This window comes from Molossus molossus, unplaced genomic scaffold, assembly GCF_014108415.1.
Source record: "Molossus molossus isolate mMolMol1 unplaced genomic scaffold, mMolMol1.p scaffold_m16_p_15, whole genome shotgun sequence".
Classification (NCBI taxonomy): Eukaryota; Metazoa; Chordata; class Mammalia; order Chiroptera; family Molossidae; genus Molossus; species Molossus molossus.
Window position 1 is genome coordinate 44,553,452 of NW_023425350.1, and position 22,853 is coordinate 44,576,304.

Here is a 22,853-nt window from a genome sequence, read left to right on the forward strand (position 1 = left end):
GCTGGAGTCTTCTTTGTGCTTGGTGGTTTTGTCATACTCTTCCACCCCCACTGCACTGGCCACTCTCTGCCAGAGCTCCCCAGGAAGGGACACACTCACTGCAGCACCTCTGGTATTCTTTCACTAGCCAGTGCTTGTGTACTTCTTAGGCTAGTACATGCAGCAGCAGGATAACTAGAGGCAGCCAATAGGAGCACCCAGGAAGCAGATGTTGCTGCTAGTTTCCGGCTGGCAATGAAGTATTTTGACCAGATTAGATTGCTAGAGGTAGCATATACTGTCAGAGTGAAGTACTTTTTCCCTTTGGGAAAGTAAATAGAGATGCTGCTTAATCAACCAATATCATTTTACGTTGCTGAGTATGAGATACTGTAGGTAAATCAAAAACGTATAAAATACATTTTTACCCACTCCCAAAAAACTGTTAAGTTGCTTTAGATACGTTATCTTATTAAATCTTCTCAGAGACCTTACCAGTTAAATGTGTTAAATCAGTATTTCACAGATTAGGAAACTAAAACCTAGACAATCTCACAGCTCAAAGTGGTGGAGTATTTATTTAGATTTGAATTTCAGTTTGTATGATATCAAAGCCTGTATTCACTAATCACTGGGGATAGGAACTAGTGAATAGATTAGGCATGTGCACACACATGGAATCTAATCATGAGGAAACATCAGACAAACCCATTCTGTGAAATAACTGGCTTGTGTTGTTCAAAAGTATTCAGATCAAGGAACACAAGAAAGGCTGACTGAGAAACTTTTCCAGATTAAAGAAGACTAAAGATACCTCTAGATGTAATCAATGTGTGATTATTGATTTGATTTGGGAGCAGGAAAAAACTTTATAAAGGACATTATTGAGGCGTTTGGTAACATTTGAATATTGGATTATATGACATGACTATATAAGAGAATATCCTTGTCTTTAGGAAGTACACACTAACATTTTTAGGGATAAATGAGCATGACATCTACTTATTCACAAGTGGTTGTGTGGTAGAAAAAAAGAATGACAAAGCAAAGGAGGCAAATTTTGAACAATTGAACAAATGGTGAATCTGGAGAAAGTGTGGGAGAGTAATATTTTTTGTATACTTGAAATGATGTAACAAAAAATTTTAAGTGCCTTATATTCTACAAATTTGCTTAAAATTCATCAGGAACTAGCAAACCCCAGCTGAGGCATGGTTAAAACCCCGCTCAGCCAGGAGTTAAGGACCACATTCCTTCTCCCTCCATTGGCAAAGGATTTGCCAAACCATGTTGAGGAGATAAACTGCAATTTCACAGAGGAACTATATGTCACAGTGTCAACTTGTTTTTCTTATACCTCCATTAGGGAACATACATCACTTTTGTTCAAAATAGTTGTTTTTACTATTTTTGTCTCATTTCTCTTTTGTTTTGTTAATCCTCATCCAAGGATATTTTTTCCATTGATTTTTTTTTTTTTTTAATCCTCACTCGAGGATATTTTTCCACTTATTTTCAGACAGAGTGGGAGGGAGGAAGGGAGAGAGAGAGAGAAACATTGATGTGAGAAAGACACATCATTTGGCTGCTTCCCACACGACCCCGACCAGGGCCAGGGACTGAACTGCAACCGAGGTACATGCCCTTGACTGGGAATCAAACCTGCAACCTTTTGGTGAGTGGGCCAACACTCTAACCATTGAGCAACACTGCCCAGGGCTGTCCCATTTCTTTTGATGCCTCTTTGGTAGTTCATAGTTCTGTTTTATTGACATAATCTTGGATAGAGTGACAAATGTGTTCTTTTTCACAAAAGAATATACAACAAAGTAAACTAAGCATTGTTTATTTTTACTAATTATTTGTTTGCTTATTTTTATTTATAACAGTATACATGCTGCCTGTACTCTCTATGTTTTAAATGAGGCAATTATGTTCAACTAAACTATGCTATTTTGGGCATCTCTGCCTTCACTCCACCTTTTTATTCCTGTTTACCCTTGGCATGGCCGGAGACTAGGTGTGGGCCACATATGAAGGATATTAAAGGTTTAAATTAATAATTTAATGTATTTATCTTTTTTGCATCCCCAAAGTTCTTATAAATGCTGATGTGATTTTTCTCAAGTTGAATAATTTTGTGTTCTTGGATTAGACAACAAGATAGAATTGGGAATTCCTTCTGATTATTGATGGAAAGAATCCCAGGTTTAAGCAAAGTATTTTTGGTCTGCTGACTGTGATTTGGGTTAATGGGAGAAAGAGTCTCATTTAGGGAGCTCCACACATTAGTCCATAGAAAAGCAAAGATAAACTGCCTCCAACTCTCCTTGTGATAAGGACAAGAAGCTATATATAAAACTGAATCCTCCCCGTCTCTCCCTCCCCTGAACACACAGAAAGAGAGGAAATAAAAGTTCATCTTGGCTCAGGATAAGAACTTAGTCTCTTTATGATATGCTTCTCTGCCTGGGTCACATGCACATATGAACCTAGCTGTGCTGTCACCTCATTACACCTGAAATAAAGCTGAAAACCTTTCTGTGCAACCAGGATGTATTTATTGCCTATCCAAGTGTTTTTATAGGACACCTTAGATTGACTTCCGGTAATCCATACGGTCAATGCTCATTTGTCCTTTCAGTCTTTGTTAAAGTTAGCTGAACCTAGTTAACTTTCACATGTGGGTGCTTAGTGACTGTTAATGATGATGTTTATGTTACATGTGAATGTGAATCAGAATTGTGAAATGGTTAAGGACTCAGACTCTGAAGCCAGACAGAGCTGTGTTTAAAACTGGCTCTGGCCTTACACAATTTGATCATCTTTCCTCACTTTTGTCACCTGTAAAATGGGACAAAATTATCCTCACCAACATGAAATGATGCATGTAAAGTACTTAGTGTAATGCCTGGAATTTTTTATGTGGTCAATAAATATTAGCCATTGTTAGTTATCATTGCTATTAATATTGTCATTATTGTACTTTCTGTATCTCTCTGAATTTGCTTATGCCTTCAGATTTGTCTCACTTTTCCAACAATTCTCCTACTCCTGTCTTCCAGACTGACTTTTTAAAACTTGTGGCATTTCATTTTCCCCAGAGTCTAGAGATGCTCCTTGCATCCCCTTCAACCTTTTCTATTCCGACTGCTGCTCCCAAACTCCACTGAGTGAATGGTGGCCAAATAAGAAGGTGTGTTCTCCATTTAGGACCTGACTACCTGCTCTATCTTCTGCAAAGGACTGAACTTTTAATCTCTAGTTTCTAGGTTTGTGGGCTCTTTTCCTGCATAAATTGGATTAGAAGAAGAACCCATAAAACCCATTGCATTTTCTGACAAAGTCTTCCTCCTGAATATAGCTGAAAAGATCTGCTTTGGGTCAAATTGACAAGGTCTGTCACTTCTACAGTTGTTGAAAGAAGCTTGTCCCTAACTTGGACTCTTTCTAGTTCACAGGGCTGTTCTAAGAATCAGATGAGGTCATGCCTGTGAGTGTTTTCTAAACTATAAAGCACCCGATTAATGTGACGGATGATTATTTCATGTGAACAAAGGCCCAGCAACTTAAGTGATGTTAGAATTCAACCCTATATAATAAAGATGCAATCTCCTCTCCTCTGCCACCTCCAGAAGTTTGTAATAAGTTACTTGAGCTAGAAAGGCTAGTGACTAACTTCATGCAGTGACTACAAATCTTTTTTCCTTCCCTCTTTGCCATATTCTATCACAGGATGGTGTGTCAGACCCAGAGTCAGTGTTCAGGGCTGGACGCTCTATACACTGAGCCAAACCGGCCAGGGCTCCTGTCTTTTTATTGGGTATATTAAGATGTTTCCCCCATCTTAATCTGTAGATTATCAAGAACGCTTTAGAAACCAAGTGCCATTGCATACTCCGTTCCTGCCTGACCCAATGGTATTGCCTAAACAAGCAACTCTGGATGAGTTTTGTTTTGTTTTTAATTCTCTGTTTCTGTTTCTGTCATGTAAATACATTTTAGTTTGTTTGTCAAAGTTGTTTGCAAATGATCTTGCTCTGGAATATACCCCGTCAGGAATGAGGAGGGGCCCCAGTTTGAACTTCAAACTAAAATTAGCAACACACTTTTTATAAAGTGCTAGAGTTTTGCCATTTGGTTTCTCTAAGATTTAAGTGAAATTTCTCCCTCCTTCAGTGTGATTTGCCTTTTCAGCTGTTCGGCAGTTGTTCCTTTGGTTCTTTCTTTGTCCATTTTCACATGGGAACTAGTTCTATTGAGCCAAAAGCTAGTATGATTTCCTTTGGATCCAACAAGAGCACCTAAAAATAGTATTCTACCCGAATATTTTTGAGCCAAAGTTTTTCAAATACAGAGAATCTTAATAGCTAAATATTAAATCCTGCTGAAAATGAAAAGTCATAAAATGAACTGAAGCACAATGTTTTCGAAAACATAGAAAACAGCCAATGATCTAATTGTGTTGAGCTTTTCGTGTTTATATAATAACATGGCTCCATTTTCTTTTCCTTTGTTGGGTGTTTCTAAAATATCTTTGTAAATGCTTAAGTCCTGGTGTTTATGTAAATCAGGCATTTTTTATTAATTCTCATTTTACTCTACTACATGTACTGCACTAATCATGTTCGAAAGTGTCCAAACTCAGAGTCAGATGTGAGTAGTTAGCTGGCGATAGATTAAATAAAAGACCTGGGAATTCTGGGCTTCACATAATTGGGGCTAGTCTGTGGGTTTCCTTTGTTTTTTTTTTTTTTAGTGGTAAAATGAAGATTGATGGTACCTCTACCTTCACTATCCACTGGCCTGTAATGGGGATCAGAATATATGTCAGGCTACTTTGAAGTCGCTGGGGGGAAAAGAATAGTGTAGTCTTGGCTTAGCAGTACATCATTCAGCCAACAAAAGAACCACTCATTCTTGCAAGGTCAAAACTATTTCCTCACTTTCAGAAACAAGTCATGGTTGCCTGGGCCAAATTCATGTTCCTTTTGACCACACACTGGCAGTACAGGCATGTGTAGTTTTTTTCTAAATCAAGGCTCTAGCTTTTTTCCATTTGAGAAATCTTTTTTTTTTTCTTTTTCTTACCCGAGGATATTTTTCCATTGATTTTCAGATAGAGTGAGAGAGAAGGAGGGAGGGAGGGAGAGAGAGAGAGAAAGAGAGAGGGAAAGAAAGTAAAGTGTAAGAGAGAGACATCAGTTGCCGCATGATCCCAACCAGGGCCACTGGGGGTTGAACCACAACCTAGGTACGTGCCCTTGACCAGAATCGAGCCCGTGACTCTTTGGTCCATGGGCCGAAACTCTAACCACAGAGCCAAACAGGCCAGGGGCCAGCTAAGAAATCTTAAACCCAAAGAATCTCAGGGTCCTGTTCTTGGCATACTTCCACTTTCTCAGAAATTAAAACAACTCTGAGTGGACAGTGTTCTTCAATCTTGATGCCTTGGCTCACAGGCCCTGCATCTGCAGTTAAAAATGAAAGCACAGCCCTGGCCAGTTTGGCTCAGCTGTTAGAGCGTCGGCCTGCGGTCCGGAGAGACCCGGGTTCGGTTCCCGCTAAGGGCACGTACTTCGGTTGCAGTTTGTCCCCGGCCATGGTTGGTCGTGCGGGTGGCAGCCACTGGATGTGTCCCTTTCACATCGATGTTTCTCTCTCTCTCTCCCTTCCTCTCTCTCCCTCCCACTCTATCTGTACAAAAAATGGAAAAATGTCCTCAGGTGAGGATAAAAAAAAAAAAAAAAAAAAATGAAAGCACAGCCTTGGCCGGTTTGGCTTAGCGGTTAGAGCATCGGCCTGCGTTCCAGAGAGACTCGGGTTCGGTTCCCACTAAGGGCACGTACCTCGGTTGCAGTTTGTCCCTGGCCCTGGTTGGGTCGTGCCGGTGGCAACCACTCGATGTGTCCCTTTCACGTGGATGTTTCTCTCTCTCTCTCCCTCCCACTCTATCTGAACAAAAAATGGAAAAATGTCCTCGGGTGAGGATTAAAAATATTCTAATACTCTCTGTGTAAGATTTCCTAGATTTTCCTGGTGTCTGGCAACTTCTGTGATCAGATGATGAGAAAGGCATGGAGAGTATGAATCAGGGATTTGAGTTACTTAATATACTTCACCTATGGATCTGTGCATCTGATATGGATTATGGGGTAAGGAGAAGGATTTGTCTTTGGTACTTTCCTAGTTCTTTTATATTTTGTGCCCTATCTATACCTATTAGTGGTAGGTACCCTGTGTTTTAAGGCAGGCTACTGGGTTCATTCTTCCTGAAAGAAAATAAATCTCCTGATTTAAGTAATTGAAAGATGTTGTCCGGCCAGTGTGGCTCAGTGGATTGATTGTCCATTCCATGGACTGTGGTCCCAGTTCAATTCCCAGTCAGGGCACATGCCCGGGTTGAGGCTCGATCCTCAGTAGGGAGCATGCGAGAGGCAGCCGATTGATGTTTCTCTGTCACATTGATGTTTCTCTCTCTCTCTCTCTCTACAAAATCAATACAAATGTATTTAAAAACAAAAAAGAAGAAAGGTGTTACCTTTTTGTAATACCTCTCTTGAGAGTATGTATGTTTTAAAGACATCTAGGCTGAGAACAGTAGTCCTGGTTACTAAAGGAAAATAAATATTTAGAATAAGAAGGTCGTTTTGACTTAAATTGCATTATATGGGTATGATTTTCAAAAGTAGTTGTGCGAAGTCATGATTAGTTTTTCCCAATAGCTCTAATCTCCTTTTCTGTAAAATGTCTTGCTGAGCTGCTATGATTTAGTCTGATTAACCAGTTTAAATTTCGTATTCTTTTTACATTTTGTGGGAATAACTTAAAAGATGGACCAAAAAAGGAGGAAGAAGTGAAGCAGCATAGACATAGATCATAGGACTTTGAATAATTAAGACTCGATGTTATTTTATTTTAAAATTTTGCCACTTTATAATAAAATGTATGTGCCATTGATAAAGTTGAAGTTAGTTGCCTTAGCTTTGTTCAGCGTAACTTAACATCAGTGGTAGGTCTGAAACTTCCTAGATACCCAACGTCTCCTTTCTCCCTTGAGTTTCTAGTTAACTGATTAAAAGTGTATTTTTTCATAGATTTTGTGCTTTAATAGAATTAGAATTTGGGGGAGTGGGAGCATTTGAATATTTTTAAAGCACTTTAATTCCTGTTGTCAGGTTGTTCTCACAAAATCTCCAGAAAACTCAGTAATTGTTGTTTAGTAATGGTTAATGCTTTTATACTACACTTGTAGGTAATACCCTGTCTTTTTCTAGGAGATTGTGGGAATATGTCAAGACACTTCCTTTAGAAGCTGGTCTGGCTCTGAAAGCACCTATATGTACTGAGGCATTGCTATTTTCATTTACTAGAGTGCATTCTCTTAATTCTTGGAGACCCAATCGAAGTCCCACACTGTTCTTAGAACATTATGGACCCCTATTGAGTTTTGGGGTGAGTCATTTTAATTTAGTTGCTCAGTCATTAAGTTGCAGTCTTAGAGCTCCAAAAGAGTCTAATTTTAGTCTTTTTTCATCCTCAGTGGGATGATTTGCTTTGTGATTTACAGTATAATTCTTTTCCTCTTTTGGAAAATTGGATTACCCTGCTCTTTACACAGTAGATGTACAACTTGTCAGGTATTATATTTGAAATGGGGATTTTCTTGGGATAAAAATGGCCCGAGTAAGGACCATTGGTTGTCATATGTATTGTTAAAATTTTTTGTTGAATGATTTTTAAAATGATTATAAATCACAGGTTTTCTTTTTTGAAGTATTGTTTTAAACTACAGCTAAGCTATTCATTTTTTTTTTTTTACTTTAATCTTATATTTGTAATTTAAATTACTTTGTTCTGAACAGTTAAAAAACCAAAACACACTCTATTACCATGATTCTAGGTTGTGAACATATTGGTACATTGACTGTACATCACTAAAACATAATCACAAAAGTCAAAGCAGTCAGTACTTAGGAGTCTAGAGGACCAAGGGCTGAACCAACCGAAAGCTCCCAGGAAAGCTCCCATTTGCTGCCAGGCCTGCCCCATGGTGGAGTCCAGTGAACATCCCTCAGAGCAGGCTGCACTGGGTGTAAGTGATCACTGATTTGGGAACATGTCAGTTTTCTTGATAGCCAGAGGTCTAACCCTCCTTGTTGGTCTTTTTCTTCAAGACAGGAAAGAGATAGAGGGGAGGTGACACTTTATAATGCCATTTACTGCACTCACCCTTACACACACAGCCAATCAGGAGCTGAGAGGGCAAGCTGGGTGCCGTAGAGCACGGTTTAGCTGTCCTCACTGTCCATTGTTTTAAATGTAGGATATGAGAACAGGTTGTAGATAGAGATGAGGCCATATTTCTGGTATCAAGACCTTTGATGCAAATTCTTAATGAAATCTCACCTTCCACAGCTGTTATTGCTATTGTTATTGTTCTTTACTTAATCACAGTGCTACTGTGCAAGATTTCTGTATCACGTGATAAGAGAAAAAATATATTGGTTCTGGAGTATCTTGTTATTTACACTTGGAGGGCAGCCATACTGCCAACTTAGGCCTGATGAAAAGCCTTGCTTTGCTTATCTTTGGAGTTTGTATTGGATGAATATGTACTTTGGCAGTCTGAAGAAACTCATCTTTATGTTTATACTGAAGTAGTGATTGAGGCCAGAAAGTAAAGTGAGAAATGAAGAAATAATATCCCCACATAGCAAATATTGGAAATGGCAGAGGAGAAAGAGTTGGGGGTTGGGGAATAAATATCCTGACCTCTCTCTCTTCTTGCCTGAACCTAACTAAGCCAGAAAATAAGGGACTGACACAATCTTAAAGACCAGCTTCAAAGGGTATAGAACAAGGCAGAGAAGAGTGGAGAATAGATATCAAAGGACAAGTGGAGAATAATTGGCACAGTTTTCAGGGAACTATAAAATTTTAATTTTGGTAAATGGTTCTTTAGGAAGGAACTTGGAAGATCCTTTGCCACAGAGAAGCTATGTTGAGGTCTCCTGAAGGAGTTAGGGAACAGTATCAATGATAATTCTGAGAAAGCCACAAGACGTATGGGAATGAGTGGTGAACACAGGCTTACTTATGAAGATGTTTTGAACTTCTCTGGTGGGCAATGTTCAAAGCTACTGGGTATCTTATTTATTATATAATTGCTCTTCAAGAAGTCATTCCCAGTTTTGTTTGACCTTTACTGTATGTTCTTATTCTCTCTCCAGTTGTTAAACACAGAAGATGCAGAGTAGCAGAGCTGCAGGCCAGAGGGTTAAGTAAGTTTATGAAATGACAGCCCAAACAGGGGGATAGGCCTTATGGCTAAAGTTTTTGCTCAGCTAAGAGTCCCTTTGTGTCAATAAATAAAACTAAAGGACAGTAAGAAGCTAGGGAAATTCCTTAGCAAGTGGAATGGAGAAACTGAGACAGATAGCTGATTCAAATTGGCCCCATTCAGGTGACTCACCTGTCTCCTCCCTTGTACGACCACTCCCTTAAGCATTGAGCCTTCAGGACAGTGGGGTTCTGATCAGCATTAGATAATCGTAGGAATAAAGCTTTGGGTCTGTTGAACACAGAGATAACATCTAGATAACAGAGATAAGAAACTAGAGATAACATCTAGGCCTCAGTTGTGTTTCAGCTCCAGGCCCAGAAAAGCAGCAAAACCAGACTAAGCGATGCCATGGCTGACTTCAGGACCAGATGCAATGACTAATGAATCCTAACGCGGACCAGTCAGTAGAGAGAGACCAAGACCCTGATCCTATATGCTCATTTTGATAAATCAGCATATTAAAGGACACAGCTGGAAAGCTAATGAATATTATATTGAGATTCTCCCCTGAGACTTCCCTAAAATTCTCCACCTTTAGAGAATAGATAAAAACTCTTAAGACAAAAAGACCCCCAATGGTGCGAGCTCGCTCTCTCTCTCTCTCTCTCTCTCTCTCTCTCTCTCTCTCTCAAGCACGCCTGTGCCTTACCTCCCTCCCCCTTCTTTCGGGTGTGTATCTTTGCATTCTTTCTCCTAAGCTCCAAGGGCCCTTCTTTTGCCTCTGTAACTTGTTTCCTGAGTCCACGCAGGATTTTCTTTCTGAAAGGCCAAGGCAGCACTCTGAGCAGCCCTCTCCACTTTTCTCTTCGAGTGTGCTTTCACTTTGCTAAATAAACTTCATACCTTAGAGTTCTTGGTTCTGAATTCTTTCTTTGCCAAACCCAAGAACTGAAAAGCCACATCGCCGATAACAAAACCAAAAGAAAAACTTTAGGAATAAGCCTTATGGAATCTGGCCAGCTATATGTGGCCGTCTTGAGTCAATATCAGTTTAGCAGGATCCTAAGGCACCCTTTCCCACTCTCACCCTCCATCCCCCAACTTTAGCATTTTTAAGGAAACCACAGTATGTTAGAACTTGCCAAAGTTGTATTGGGAATAAAGCATTGTAAAAATTTTGCATGGAAAATAATAATAAGCTAGAGAATAGGTCGTAGGATTTCTATTTTATGTTCAATTTATTCTAAATGGTTCTACATAGGTATTCAATAAGTTATAGTTCTTTATTTTCTATTTTTAACATTTTATCACTGTAGTATTGTTTTACCAAAGAATGCTCAGAGTATGCTAATGGGCCCAGATAAGGAAATCATCTAAATGGACATCCTACACAAAGAGGTTACTTCGTGTTTAGATGGGGAAAACCAAACACTTGCTCAATAAACAGCCTTCAGTTATCATATAAATTAATAATCAGTTATTCTATCTGACCCTGCTAGGAAATGAGTTTCAGCTAAAGTATTAAAGAGTTAGGCTTGACAAATAACAGTTTCCTTGTTAGAATGTTAGAGTGGCTACCTGGTAAAGAAGTTCCTTAGGAACCTATGAGATGTCCATCTCTGGAAGTTATTAAAGCTAAATTGATTGATTTTTTTGGTTTGGATAGGGTGGCCTCTTAAGGATCTCTTCTTAGAATTTTATAGCTTTTGCCCTGGCTGGTGTGGTTCAGTGGTTAGAGCATTGAAGGGTCTTGGGTTTGATTCCCAGGGCATGTACTCATGTTGCAGGTTGGATCAGGGTGCATGGGGGAGGGAACGAATCGGTATGTCTCTCTCATGTTGATGTTTCTCTCTCTCTCCCTCCTTCCCTTTCTTCCGCTCTCTCTAAAAATCAGTGGAAAAAATATCCTTGGGTGAGGATTAACAATAACAAAAAAGAATTTTATAGTTGTTACACTTGGAGAGACTTTTTGAATATTTTGCCTCTGCTTTTTTCCTGATTACTGTACTCCGTGTGATCACAAATGCAGTCTTAATTATTATGTGCTTGCTTATTTGTCTGCTAACCAGTTTCTGACTTTACCCCATGCTGTATCTACACTCTAATGAAAAGAGACAGATTCTAACTCTTTACTCAGATATTTAAATACCAGAATTTAGTCTTGTCGTCTCTCATTATTATGATCATTTAGGTCCAGATCAGGGTGGAGGACTTTGAAAAAAAAAAAAAAAATGAAGTGTTTCAAATTGCTCAGTACTTTCTACCTTTGGCTTAATCAGCATCACCTGAGTTTCTAAAGATATTTTCAAATACATTAGATGCACTTTTGATAGGGTACTCCAATCAAATGTGAAATTTAAAAAGAAGCCCCAGGCCTGGCCGGTGTTGCTCAGTGGTTGAGCGTCGACCCATGCGCTAAGAGGTTACCAGTTCGATTCCTGCTCAGGGCACATGTCCTGGTTGTGGGCCCGATCCCTAGTGGGGGGCATGAAGGAGGTGGCCAATCAATGTTCTCTCTCATCAATGTTTCTATCTCTCTCTCTCTCTCCCTTCCTCTCTCTCTGAAATCAATAAAGAACAAAAAATGTTTTAAAAAGAAAAAAAGCCCCAGGTGTTAAACCTCAGTTTAAAGGCTCTTGAATTCCTCATAAGATATTGATAGCATAACCAGATGAAGCTAGGCATTGATAATACTGTTTCAAGTAAACTGTTTCTTCAAAAGTCATGTATGGTTATATGTGTCTTTCTAAAACTTTAGTGTACATTATTTCAAGGGGTAAGAAGTGAAGGTTGGGAGAACACAGAAAATATTTAACTTTTGACTTTCTTTATCTAGCCTGCTATTTCTCTTTAGTATTTGAATTCCTTTAAAAACAAACTGAGCTTGCCCTGGCCGGTTTGGCTCAGCGGTTAGAGCGTCAGCCTGCGGTCCACAGAGGGTTCGGTTCCCGCTAAGGGCATGTACCTCGGTTGCAGTTTGTCCCCGGCCCTGGTTGGGTCGTGTGGGTGGCGGCCACTCGATGTGTCCCTTTCACATCGATGTTTCTCTCTCTTCCTCTCTCTCCTTCCCGCTCTGTCTGAGTAAAAAATGGAAAAATGTCCTCGGGTGAGGATGAAAAAAAAAACAAACCAAAAAAAACAACTGAGCTTCATTAATACTTAAGAGGGCTAATAAAAAAAATAATGTGAGTACTGCCGGTATTCTCAGTGGTTAGAGCATCAGCCTGTGCACCAAAGGGTTTTGGGTTTGATTTTGGGTCAACAGTGCATACCTGGGTTGCAGGCTTGATCCCTAGCCCTAGTCAGGGCTTGGGCAGGAAGCAACCAATCCATGTGTCTTTCTCATATCAATGTTTCTCTCTCTCTCCTTTATTTTTATTTTATTTTATTTTTTTTTATCCTCACCCGAGGACATTTTTCCATTTTTTGTACAGATAGAGTGGGAGGGAGAGAGAGGAAGAGAGAGAGAGGGAAACATCGATGTGAAAGGGACACATCGAGTGGCTGCCACCCGCACGACCAACCAGGGCCGGGGACAAACTGCAACTGAGGTACGAGCCCTTAGCGGGAACCGAACCCGGGTCTCTCCAGACCGCAGGCGGACTCTCCAACCACTGAGCCAAACCGGCCAGGGCTTTCTCTCTCTCTCTCTCTATCTCTCCCCCTCTCCTGCTCTCTCCTTCCCTTCCTCCTTCCCTTCCACACTCTCTACAAATCAATGGAAAAAAATATCTTTAGATGAGGATTTTAAAAAATAATAATGTGACTACTAATACCTACAACAAATTTATGACCTTGTTGAGAAAAGATCCTGGCTATTATACTGGATATCAGGTTATACTACAAAGCCATAGTAATCAAAACAGACTGGTACTGCCATAAGAACAGGCACATAGATCAATGGGATAGAACAGAGAACCCAGAAATTGACCCAAGTCATTATGCTCAATTAATATTTGACAAAGATGGCAAGAGCATACAATGGAGTAAAGACAGCCTCTTCAATAAATGGTGTTGGGAAAATTGGACAGCTACATGAAAAAAAATTGAAGCTAGACCACCATCTTACCCCAAACACAAGAATAAACTCGAAATGGATAAAAGACTTAAATGTGACCAATGAATCCATAAAAATCCTAGACGAAAATGCAGGCAACAAAACTTCAGACATCATACGCAGTAGAATTTTCACTAATACAATGCCTAAGGCAATAGAAACAAAGGTAAAAATGAACACATGGGACTACATCAAACTAAAAAGCTTCGGCACAGCAAAGGAAACAAGCATCAAAATGGAAAGGGAACCCACTCTATGGGACAGCATAATTGCCAATGATACATCAGATAAGGGGTTAATTTCCAAAATATATAGAGTACTCATACAACTCATCAAAAGGAAGACAAAGAACCCAATTAAAAAATGGGCAGAGGACCTAAATAGACACCTCTCCAAACAGAATATACAAATGACCAAGAGACATATGAAAAAGTGCTCAACATCACTAACCATCAGAGAGATGCACATTAAAACAACTATGAGGTATCACCTCACACCTGTCAGAATGGCCACCATCAACAAATCATCAAACAACAAGTGTTGGTGAGGGTGTGGAGAAAAGGGGACTCTAGTACACTGCTGGTGGGAATGCAGACTGGTGCAGCCACTATAGAAAACAATATGGTGTTTCCTTAAAAAATTAAAAATGGAACTGCCATTTGACCCAGTGATCCCTCTTGTAGGAATATACCTTAAGAAGCCTGAAACACCAATCAGAAAGAATATATGTACCCCTGTGTTTGTAGCAGCACTATTTACAATCGCTAAGATTTGGAAACAGCCCAAGTGTCCATCAATAAATGAGTGGATAAAAAAAGCCGTGGTACATGTACACAATGGAATACTATGCAGCTATAAGAAAGAAAGATCTCTTATCTTTTGAGATGTCATAGAAGGACCTGGAGAGTATTATCCTAAGCAAAACAAGCCAACCAGAGAAAGACAAATATCACATAATCTCACTTATCTGTGGAATATAATGAACAAAACAAGCTAAGGAACAAAATAGACCCAGAGACATGGAAGTGGGTGCAGACTGACAAACCTCAGAAGAGGTAGATGTGGGAGAGGGGAGAGATAAACCACAGAACTTTTACACATGTATGTGTAAACAAGGACATAGACAACAATGCCGGTGGGGGCGGGGGGGAGGTTGGGGGTGGGATTGGGAAGAGGGTGTCAATGAGGGGAAAAAAAGAGAAACATCTGTAACAAAAATTAATTAATTTAAAAAAACAACCTGCAACATAGATTTTGCAAGAAGCACATTTTAATAAAGGCAAAATATTCTAAAAAAAAAAAAAAGATCCTGGCTATTTATTAATAAACTCTGCTTAGGTATTCCTGTTTCTGTGATCATTGTCCTTGATAATGTCCTCTCATATAAATGGAAAACAGGTGATTTATCATTGTAACAAACTTTCTGTCACTGAGGTGAAACAGGGATTACGTAATATTTTCTATCGATTTCCTAAATATGTATGTTAGACTCTGCTAATTATTAGTTTCTAGACCATTGTTTCAAAAGCCAAATGTTAAAAAATGTTTTAAAGTCAAGCTAAAGATCTCGGTAAAACTGAATGAAGAATAAGAGGCTTTCAAATGTGAGGCCTGTTCTTAATTTAGCCACCTGAACTTCCTAATTTGCTATAAATTTGCTCCTCCTAAAGCTCAAACTTCCTTCTTTTTTTTTTTTAAACTGGTTTTTGCTTTCAAGTAAATGAAAACCTGGCAGTTTCTAAGTTCACATATGAGACTATACCCCTCTCCAATCCAAATACAGGTTGGAGGAGAAAGTTCCCTGTTGTCAGGGAAAGCTGCCTTTCCTCCCTTTGGGAGGCTTTCATGGGAGAGGCCCCTTATTTTCCTTTGCATTTGTTTTTCCTGGGGGTGTAAAGTGCCATCAGTCTAGGATTCAGCACAGCTGCTTAGCAACAGCAAAGGTACTTTGTCAAAATCAACTCCTGAAGGTTCTTCTAGCTCAGTGGTTCTCAACCTTCCTAATGCCATGGCCCTTTAATACAGTTCCTCTGTTGTGGTGACCCCCAACCATAAAATTATTTTTGTTGCTACTTCATAACTGTAATTTTGCTACTGTTATGTCTTAGGCGACCCCCGTGAAAGGGTCATTCGACCCCCGAAGGGGTCGCGACCCACAGGTTGAGAACACTGTTCTAGCTGATGACAGAGTGACTGCCTCCCTCTGGAGAGGCTTGTAGTCTTTTACCTGCCACTTTGGGGATGGGGTGGGAAATGCCATAGTATGTTCAGAGGAAAATGTGGAGAAGAGTATTGATCTAGCGGCTGTGCCATCAACAGAGAGACCACAATAAGCATGTCATTTAACGTGCCTGGAGCCTTGATTCCATTATCTAAAAAACAAGGCAATTGGATTATACGATTTCTAAACATTCATACTACTGCAAAAACTACATGATTATTGTTCTTAAGAATCTTGAACATAGTTACTCTTGGATATATATACTTTGCCCTTATCTATCAAGACAGTGTACACCTAGAATTTGTTTTGTGCTCATGAAATTTCTGTCACCATACTTAAGAGGCCTTTGTCTTTGATATCGATTTAATCTAGAGCTGATTGACTGCTACTAACAATGATTAAAGGGGATGTATTTGAGGGAGATCTTGGGAGAGCCTGCTTGCAGCACATAAGAAAGCCCTAGAAATATTTACAGCTGTTTCAAGATCCAATTATCTTTCAATTATCTGATGGATGTTTCCCAAACAACTTGGTCATCACTTGTCACAGTTTCTAGTATAACCACTAAATCCAAGTTAGCCCAATTCCCAGGGCAACACAGAGCCAATCCAAATCCTCCTTCCATTTTATGCTTCAGGGTGCTGTGGAGACAACATGGACTTTGGAGTTCACAATCTGTCTCTGCCTTTTTCTGGTTTTGTGACACAGGTTAACCTCTCTGTGTCCCAGATCATCTTCTATAAAACAGCAATACTTAGAACTTACGTAAAAATTATCATGGGATCAAAAGTGATGACAGATGAGAAGAGCTTCTCATGCGCCTCATGAGAGCACCTGACGTTTACATACCTCTTAACCATTTATGAAACACCTCGGAGAAATAGTTTCATTTAGGGCATTTTGTTGGGTTTGCTGTGCTGGGTAAAATATCATCTAGGTATACAGAGGCTTGAGTCAGGCTTGCTGGGCAAGGGCTCTTGGCCTTTGCAGCTGGGTCACCCCAGATCCAGAGCCTTGGCTATCTTGAGGGTCTCTTCTAGCTAAAACACCCTTTTATGTTTTCCAGGAATCTGAATTTCTGTGCTTGGAATTTGATGAGGCCAAGGTCAACCAAGTTCTGAAGATGCTCTCAGAGGTAGAAGAAAGTATCAGCACACTGATGCAGCCAGCCTAGTGAAGGTGAAGTTGTTGAAGCAAAGGTGTTTATGATCCCTCCCCACTGACCTGTTTTTTTTTTTTTTAAATATTATTCACCCATTAGTATTAAATCCTCAAATTCAAATCTTGCCTGCCTCTGCTTGTTGGGACTTATTTTTTTCCATTTATTCTTATAGTTATTCTACTGCAAAGGTTCTTATAGTTCAGCACGTAGAGGCACTTGTAACAGCATTTCTTTACAAAGGAGGCGTCCAGGACCCTATCTCCAGAGACTTGGATTCAGGTGGACCGGACTGGGATCAACTTTAGAAACCCTTGTTATGGTGGTTTGTTCCTGGGTAGGATTTTAGGCATATATACATGATAAATTATACAAGAATTAGAAAACATTTTACTCATACAAATACACGGCTGACCACAAATACACGGCTGACCAAATACAGTGTATCTTGAGCTGCGGCCTAGAGATTTGCTGACCTTAGTCAGTAAAACCAGAGATGCTTCTGGAACTAATTCAGGTATTTGAGTTAGTTCTTCCCAAATCTGGGGGGTCTGGTTTGATCTGAGCTACTGAGAAACATGGGCTTAAACTGGCCTCATCACAAAGGGACTCCCTCACTTGCCTCAAGCCAGGGTTGTCGGATGAGAAGAACGTCCATGGAGGTGATGTGAGGTTTTCACGTCAGAAAATTTTACTTGAGTCGTCAAATAAAACCTCTTTAAGAAAATTTCTTCAAGAAAACGAGTGTAAAAACTGGATCCTAGTAGAGAAGTTACACAAAACACTAAGGTTAGTTTAAGAGGAAGAAGCTGTCAACCAGTATATTAAGGTGATGGTCCTTGTTGAACAGGTTTTGTCATCTGATATGATAAAATTTAGAAACCTCAGTTGCCTTTGGGCTGTAATGTGTTAAAAAAAAAAAAAATGTAGTTCTCTTGGTCATATATCAGTTCTAATGAATTTATTCCAGGGCAGGAATAAGTCCTCTTCTGTTAAGCATTTTCTTCTAAATTAGTTTGGAGACATTTTAGGAGTTCTTCCAACACCCAAGCTGAAAATGTTGACTTCTTCCCTGATTAAAACCATCCCAGCAGTTAGCAAACAATAACCAGAAGGTTTTAAAAGTAGCCCCTGTGAACCCTTCAGAAAACATCTTGAAATAGTAGGGTAGTGTGGTTTGGCCAAAGAACTATTAAAACTTGCTCTCTGTTCCCAGGGCTACTTTCACGTGATCCAGAAGAATTAGATAGTGTCTCCTGCTGTAAAATGGAGGTAAACAGTATTTCATTAGATAATGAGATTCCAGGTGTCATTTAAAGGAAGAACTGTAGCTACCACATTGGTATCAACCTACATTCCAATGAAAGTTTGTGGAAGCCTAAAGGAACAGTCCATGGGCCCATAGGGAAAGCTCTGTTTAGATCATCCTCTGAAAGTAGTAGCCATAGAACTGGACATGGGCTTTTTTATTATATCCCCAAACCATGGGTCGCTGGAAAAACTGTCAAAGTACTCTGAGTTTTTCATCATCATCATGATCAAAGAAACTGGTTGTTGAAGGTTAATTGTAAGCACTTTTGAATGCAAGTGGTTTTGGACGGTGTGTTAGCGTGCATTTTATATTTACTGGTGATTTTTAAATTTCTGATTACCAGAGGAGTATATGTTAAGTATAGTCTATTATGAAAATACAGAGCATTAAGACTTAAGTTAAATGACTCATCAACCTAATCTAGAGAGGTAACAGAAAGAAGGCTAAGACTGGGACAGGGGTTGACTTTCCCTGAATAAATTCGTGGAAGTGGAGCATACTGATTTCAAGACTGATAAACACTGCCAGATTTGCTCCAGAAAGCGTGTATCAGTTTATATTCCCTCTAAGAAAGTATGAGAATAAAATACTCCCCTTCTTGCCTAATTGGATAGTATCTGTTTTTGTATTTTCTGGGACTAACTTACTTTTGTAAATTTTTGCAAAGGACACTTACTGAAACCAGGACATCTCCCTGGGGAAAGGACCAGGGAAGGTGCAAACTGGCATAAGGGTCCCAGCAGACCCCACTAGGTTTCCTATCTCTGTAATCTTAGGTTAAAACCACTTTATTTTGAGTTCAGGAAATATGGGGCAAAGTAAAAATAATCTTCAACCTGAATTAGGCCTTGTATAAATTGTCCCTGCTTGAGCAATAAGCACTCTAACTTGTCTGTTTAGAAACAGTCCCAGGCAAGCCAAAAGTTTCAGACAGAAACTCCAGACTTCAGTAGTTTCACGTTGATAAGAAGCAAAGGATTGGCCTGATCCTCAGGCTGGCTTTCCTTGGAAGCTCTGGTTCTTATCAACTTCATCAGTGAAGGTTTAAATTCCACCATTATATCCTCCCATTTCCTTTATATAATTCTCTCTTCCTCCAGTCTTATTTTAATGATGATTCAAAAAGAATGATAGCATCTTAAAATGTAGTGTAAGTTATTCTCACTTAAATGCAAGAAGGCGGTGAAAAGTCAAGGATGACATTGAGTATCTGAAATCTTAAATAGGTGCCATTTTGTCAAGCTATTAGTTACTGAAGTTCTTTTTTTTTTTTAATCCTCACCCGAAGATATCTTTCCCAGTAATTTCTAAAGAGAGTGGAAAGGAGAAAGGGGGTAGGGAGAGAGAGAGAAATATTGATGTGTGAGAGAAACATCAATGTGAGAGAGATATATCGATTGGTTGCCTCCCCCACACGCCTCAACCAGGGCAGGGGATCATCAAACCTGCAACCCAGGTACATGCTCTTGTCCAGGAATTGAACCCGAGACCTATTGGTCCTCAACTGGCACTCTAACCACTGATCCACACTGGCCAACGCCTGAATTTCTTATTTTAGATCTGAGTGAAATTTTGGAATACAGAATATAAATAGAAATTAAATGAAAATAAATGCTGAACAGAGTGTTAGCAAATCTTTTTTCCTGAAGTGCACAATAAATATACAGTAGATAGAGAAGGAAGCCTTCTAGAGTTGGCTCAAGAAATGAGTGGATATTTTCCTAAAAGAACAGGATATTGGAAGGGATGGGCCTTTATGGGACAGCTGCCATCTTATGATTCTTAGATGTTCAACTTTGCAGTCAAGGTTTTCAAATATTTTAGATGGTAAATTATCCAGCAGAGGGGAAAGCCCAAATAGAACATAATTAGTTTGAGCTTAATTCTAATTGCACAGTATATAGTTTTTACCTCAATATTTGAGAAATAGCAATTTTTATCTAAGTATAGTGAATTCTCCCTTATCTGAGGTTGGCCATAATGGTCTCTTATAGCATCACAATTATAGGCAGCACTGAGCTAGCCGTTGTGCCCGTGTCTGCTTCTTGTCAGATAGTGGTGCCAACTGATACAAGTTACAAGTTCACTATATATATTCTCAGAGTAAAAGACTAAACCTATACATGAACAGACAGCAAAATATGGGTATTTACATCATTTACTCACCAAGGACTGTAATTAGGCCTTTTGTTTCTTTTTTACCTACTCTTGGCTAGTTTTCTGTTTGCTGCTGGTATTAGGGTTTCAAGTTTTGCTATTCACTGGGTGCAGGCAGGGAGAAATGGAAAGGGGGATAATAAGGATTGGATAGCACAAGTAGAATAAGAAATTAAACTTAGTTTAAAAGAACTTTAGGCTGAAAGGTGAAAGTAGTTAAAATCTTTAATGCTGTTATTATACTCTTTTTATATTAAAAATAAAAATAAATTTGGGGATTTTATGTGATTCAGATTCTGGATATTTTTAGAACCATGACAAAGATTTGGCACTGATCTCAGAATGACTGATTTGCAGGCTTTTGCTAGAAGCTATTTTATGTAAAAATGGGGAAACATCTGGACAGCACAAGGCCATGGTCAGAAAGAAACCTCAGGGTATACTATTTTCCAGCTCTATGTTCTACCTGCCAGACCCCCTAAAAGAATAATATGTGCTTGTAAAAAATACCAATGTCCTTGCTCATTGTGTTTAGACGATGACAGTTCCTACAGTGATTTTGTACACACATGTGACCTTGAGGGCGGGTTGGCCCATTTTTACTTACGACCTGCATTCATGTTAAATCTGTCTCTGGTCAGAGGCTGCTGATGCTTTTTGTAGAGCCTGATGCTGTTCCTGATGGCCTTGGTCTCCCTATCCGTTCAATGTCACCCATCTCTGGGTGCCATGTGCAAGCTAAATCTGCTGTCAGATAGGGCTTCCTGGCTATGCCCAGTACCCAGGTAGGCAGCAGTTTACCATTATCCTAGCTAGACAGCCATGACTTAAGCTTGCTAAATACAGCATAACTCTTGGCCATTAATTCATTGTAACAATGTTTATAGTAAAGTCTGTAGCAGCTGCTTCCTCACTATTATGATTTTCTCAACATGGTCTATTCACTGTGCTATAAAACAGACATCACATTTATTTTTTATATTTTAATTATAAAAGTAATACATGCTCATTAAAGATGATTAATTATTGCCCTGGCTGGTTTGGCTCAGTGGTTAGAGCGACGGCCTGCGGTCCAGAGAGGCCCGGGTTCGGTTCCGCTAGGGGCGCGTACCTCGGTTGCAGTTTGTCCCCGGCCCTGGTTGGTCGTGTGGGTGGCAGACACTCGATGTGTCTCTTTCACATCAATGTTTCTCTCTCTCTTCCTCTATCTCCCTCCCACTCTATCTGAACAAAAAATGGAAAGATGTCCTCGGGTGAGGATAAAAAAAAAAAAAGATTAATTGTTTAATTTTTAAATCAGTACAGAATTGTATGGAGTAAAAATGAGTCTCCCTTGCCTTCTGCTTGGAAAAAAAAAGATCTCTTTTCAGAAGTAGTTGCTATTAACAGTTTGGTGTGTTTCCTTCCAGATACTTTCTATACACATAGAAATAACTCTGTGTGTGTGTGTGTGTGTGTGTGTGTGTGTGTATTTATATGGTTATATAAGTTCAGGTATATTTTCAAATGATCATTTTAGTGGTTCTCAACTTTTGGATGATACTTTATGTCTTAAAACATCCAGTAAAAGCTACAGATTCTGTTTCCCAGAAGAAAAACAAAAACAAAAAGCAAGGCAATCTATGACCACCTCTTCCCTCTCCTTATGGGACCAGGGACAACCTAGGAAACAGCAACACTTTATAATCTGGACAGATTTGAAGGGTATTATTATTCATAGCAGAAACTTATGAACCAGAATACTCAGGGTGCTCTTAGTGGGATTTTCTGGTGAACAGAGTTTATCACAAAATCTTTTTTTATCATAAAACCTTGGGTTAAAAACTTTACAAAAAGTTTAGGGTCACTTTCCTACGTAATAACCCAGGGATTCCGCAAGACTCCAGCCTCATCTCTTTGTGTCTGCTAAACTTTCACAGCTGCCATCAGAGCACCTACAGCATTTTCATTTTCGTGTTCCTCCTTGTCTGCCATCTGTTTCCCCCAGGGCTGTGAATCCTTAAGGGCAGGGACCTTATCTCACACATCTTTGTCTCCTCCCCACCCCCCACCTGCAAATGTCTCTACCATTGTGCATGTGATGAGCATCAGAGGTATGATGGTTAAATTGAGTATTAATTAAATCCTTGGTTCCCATTTAAGTGGGGGAAAAAGAAAGCCTTTAATCTAGATTTCTATCACAGCTCTTCACAGGGTCCTGGCTGTGTGACCTCAGGCAAGTTTAGTTTTCTCATCTGAAAAAAGGGATGATAAATCTAATTCACAGGGGTAAGTACTAAGTAAACAGGATTTAGGAGATCATCTAACAGACATTTTTTAGAGACCTTAGGGCTCTTCAACTTGGGTTAAATCCTGGCTCCTTTATTTACCAGCTGTGCAACCTAGGACAACTTATTTAACATCTCTCTGCTTCAGTTTCTTCAGCTATAAAAATATATATATATATATAATTTGATAATACAGTAGTATTACATACCTCAGTAGGATATTGAGGAAATAAAATGAGTTAACATGTGGGAAATAATATCTGCATGGAGTCAGCCATCTAGAAATGTTTGCTGTGGCTGTTGTTATCATCATTACTACCGCTGTTAGGAACTGTCTTCTCAGGAAGCTGAAACCAGTAGCCATGAAGCAGTTAACAAGCAATGCAAGTCAGCAGCCAAATAGAGTGCTAAACTG

The 22,853-nt window shown here is 39.5% G+C and overlaps 1 protein-coding gene across 12 annotated transcripts in view; it reads left to right on the forward strand.

The window, feature by feature from the left end:
• COMMD1 (copper metabolism domain containing 1) overlaps window positions 1–22,373 on the forward strand; it is a 112,961-nt gene extending 90,588 nt beyond the window's left edge. For 6 of the 12 annotated variants that reach the window (XM_036263428.1, XM_036263427.1, XM_036263431.1 and 3 more), the window contains one exon: window positions 16,610–16,826. In XM_036263428.1, coding sequence (XP_036119321.1) covers window positions 16,610–16,717 — 108 coding nt within the window. In that variant the 3' untranslated portion in view covers window positions 16,718–16,826. Of the gene's footprint in view, window positions 1–16,609; window positions 16,827–17,330; window positions 17,492–17,918; window positions 17,976–22,354 lie in introns of those variants that run through there. The other 6 variants (XR_004959728.1, XR_004959727.1, XR_004959730.1 and 3 more) reach the window with 6 other exon arrangements.
• Window positions 22,374–22,853: the final 480 nt, after the last annotated feature.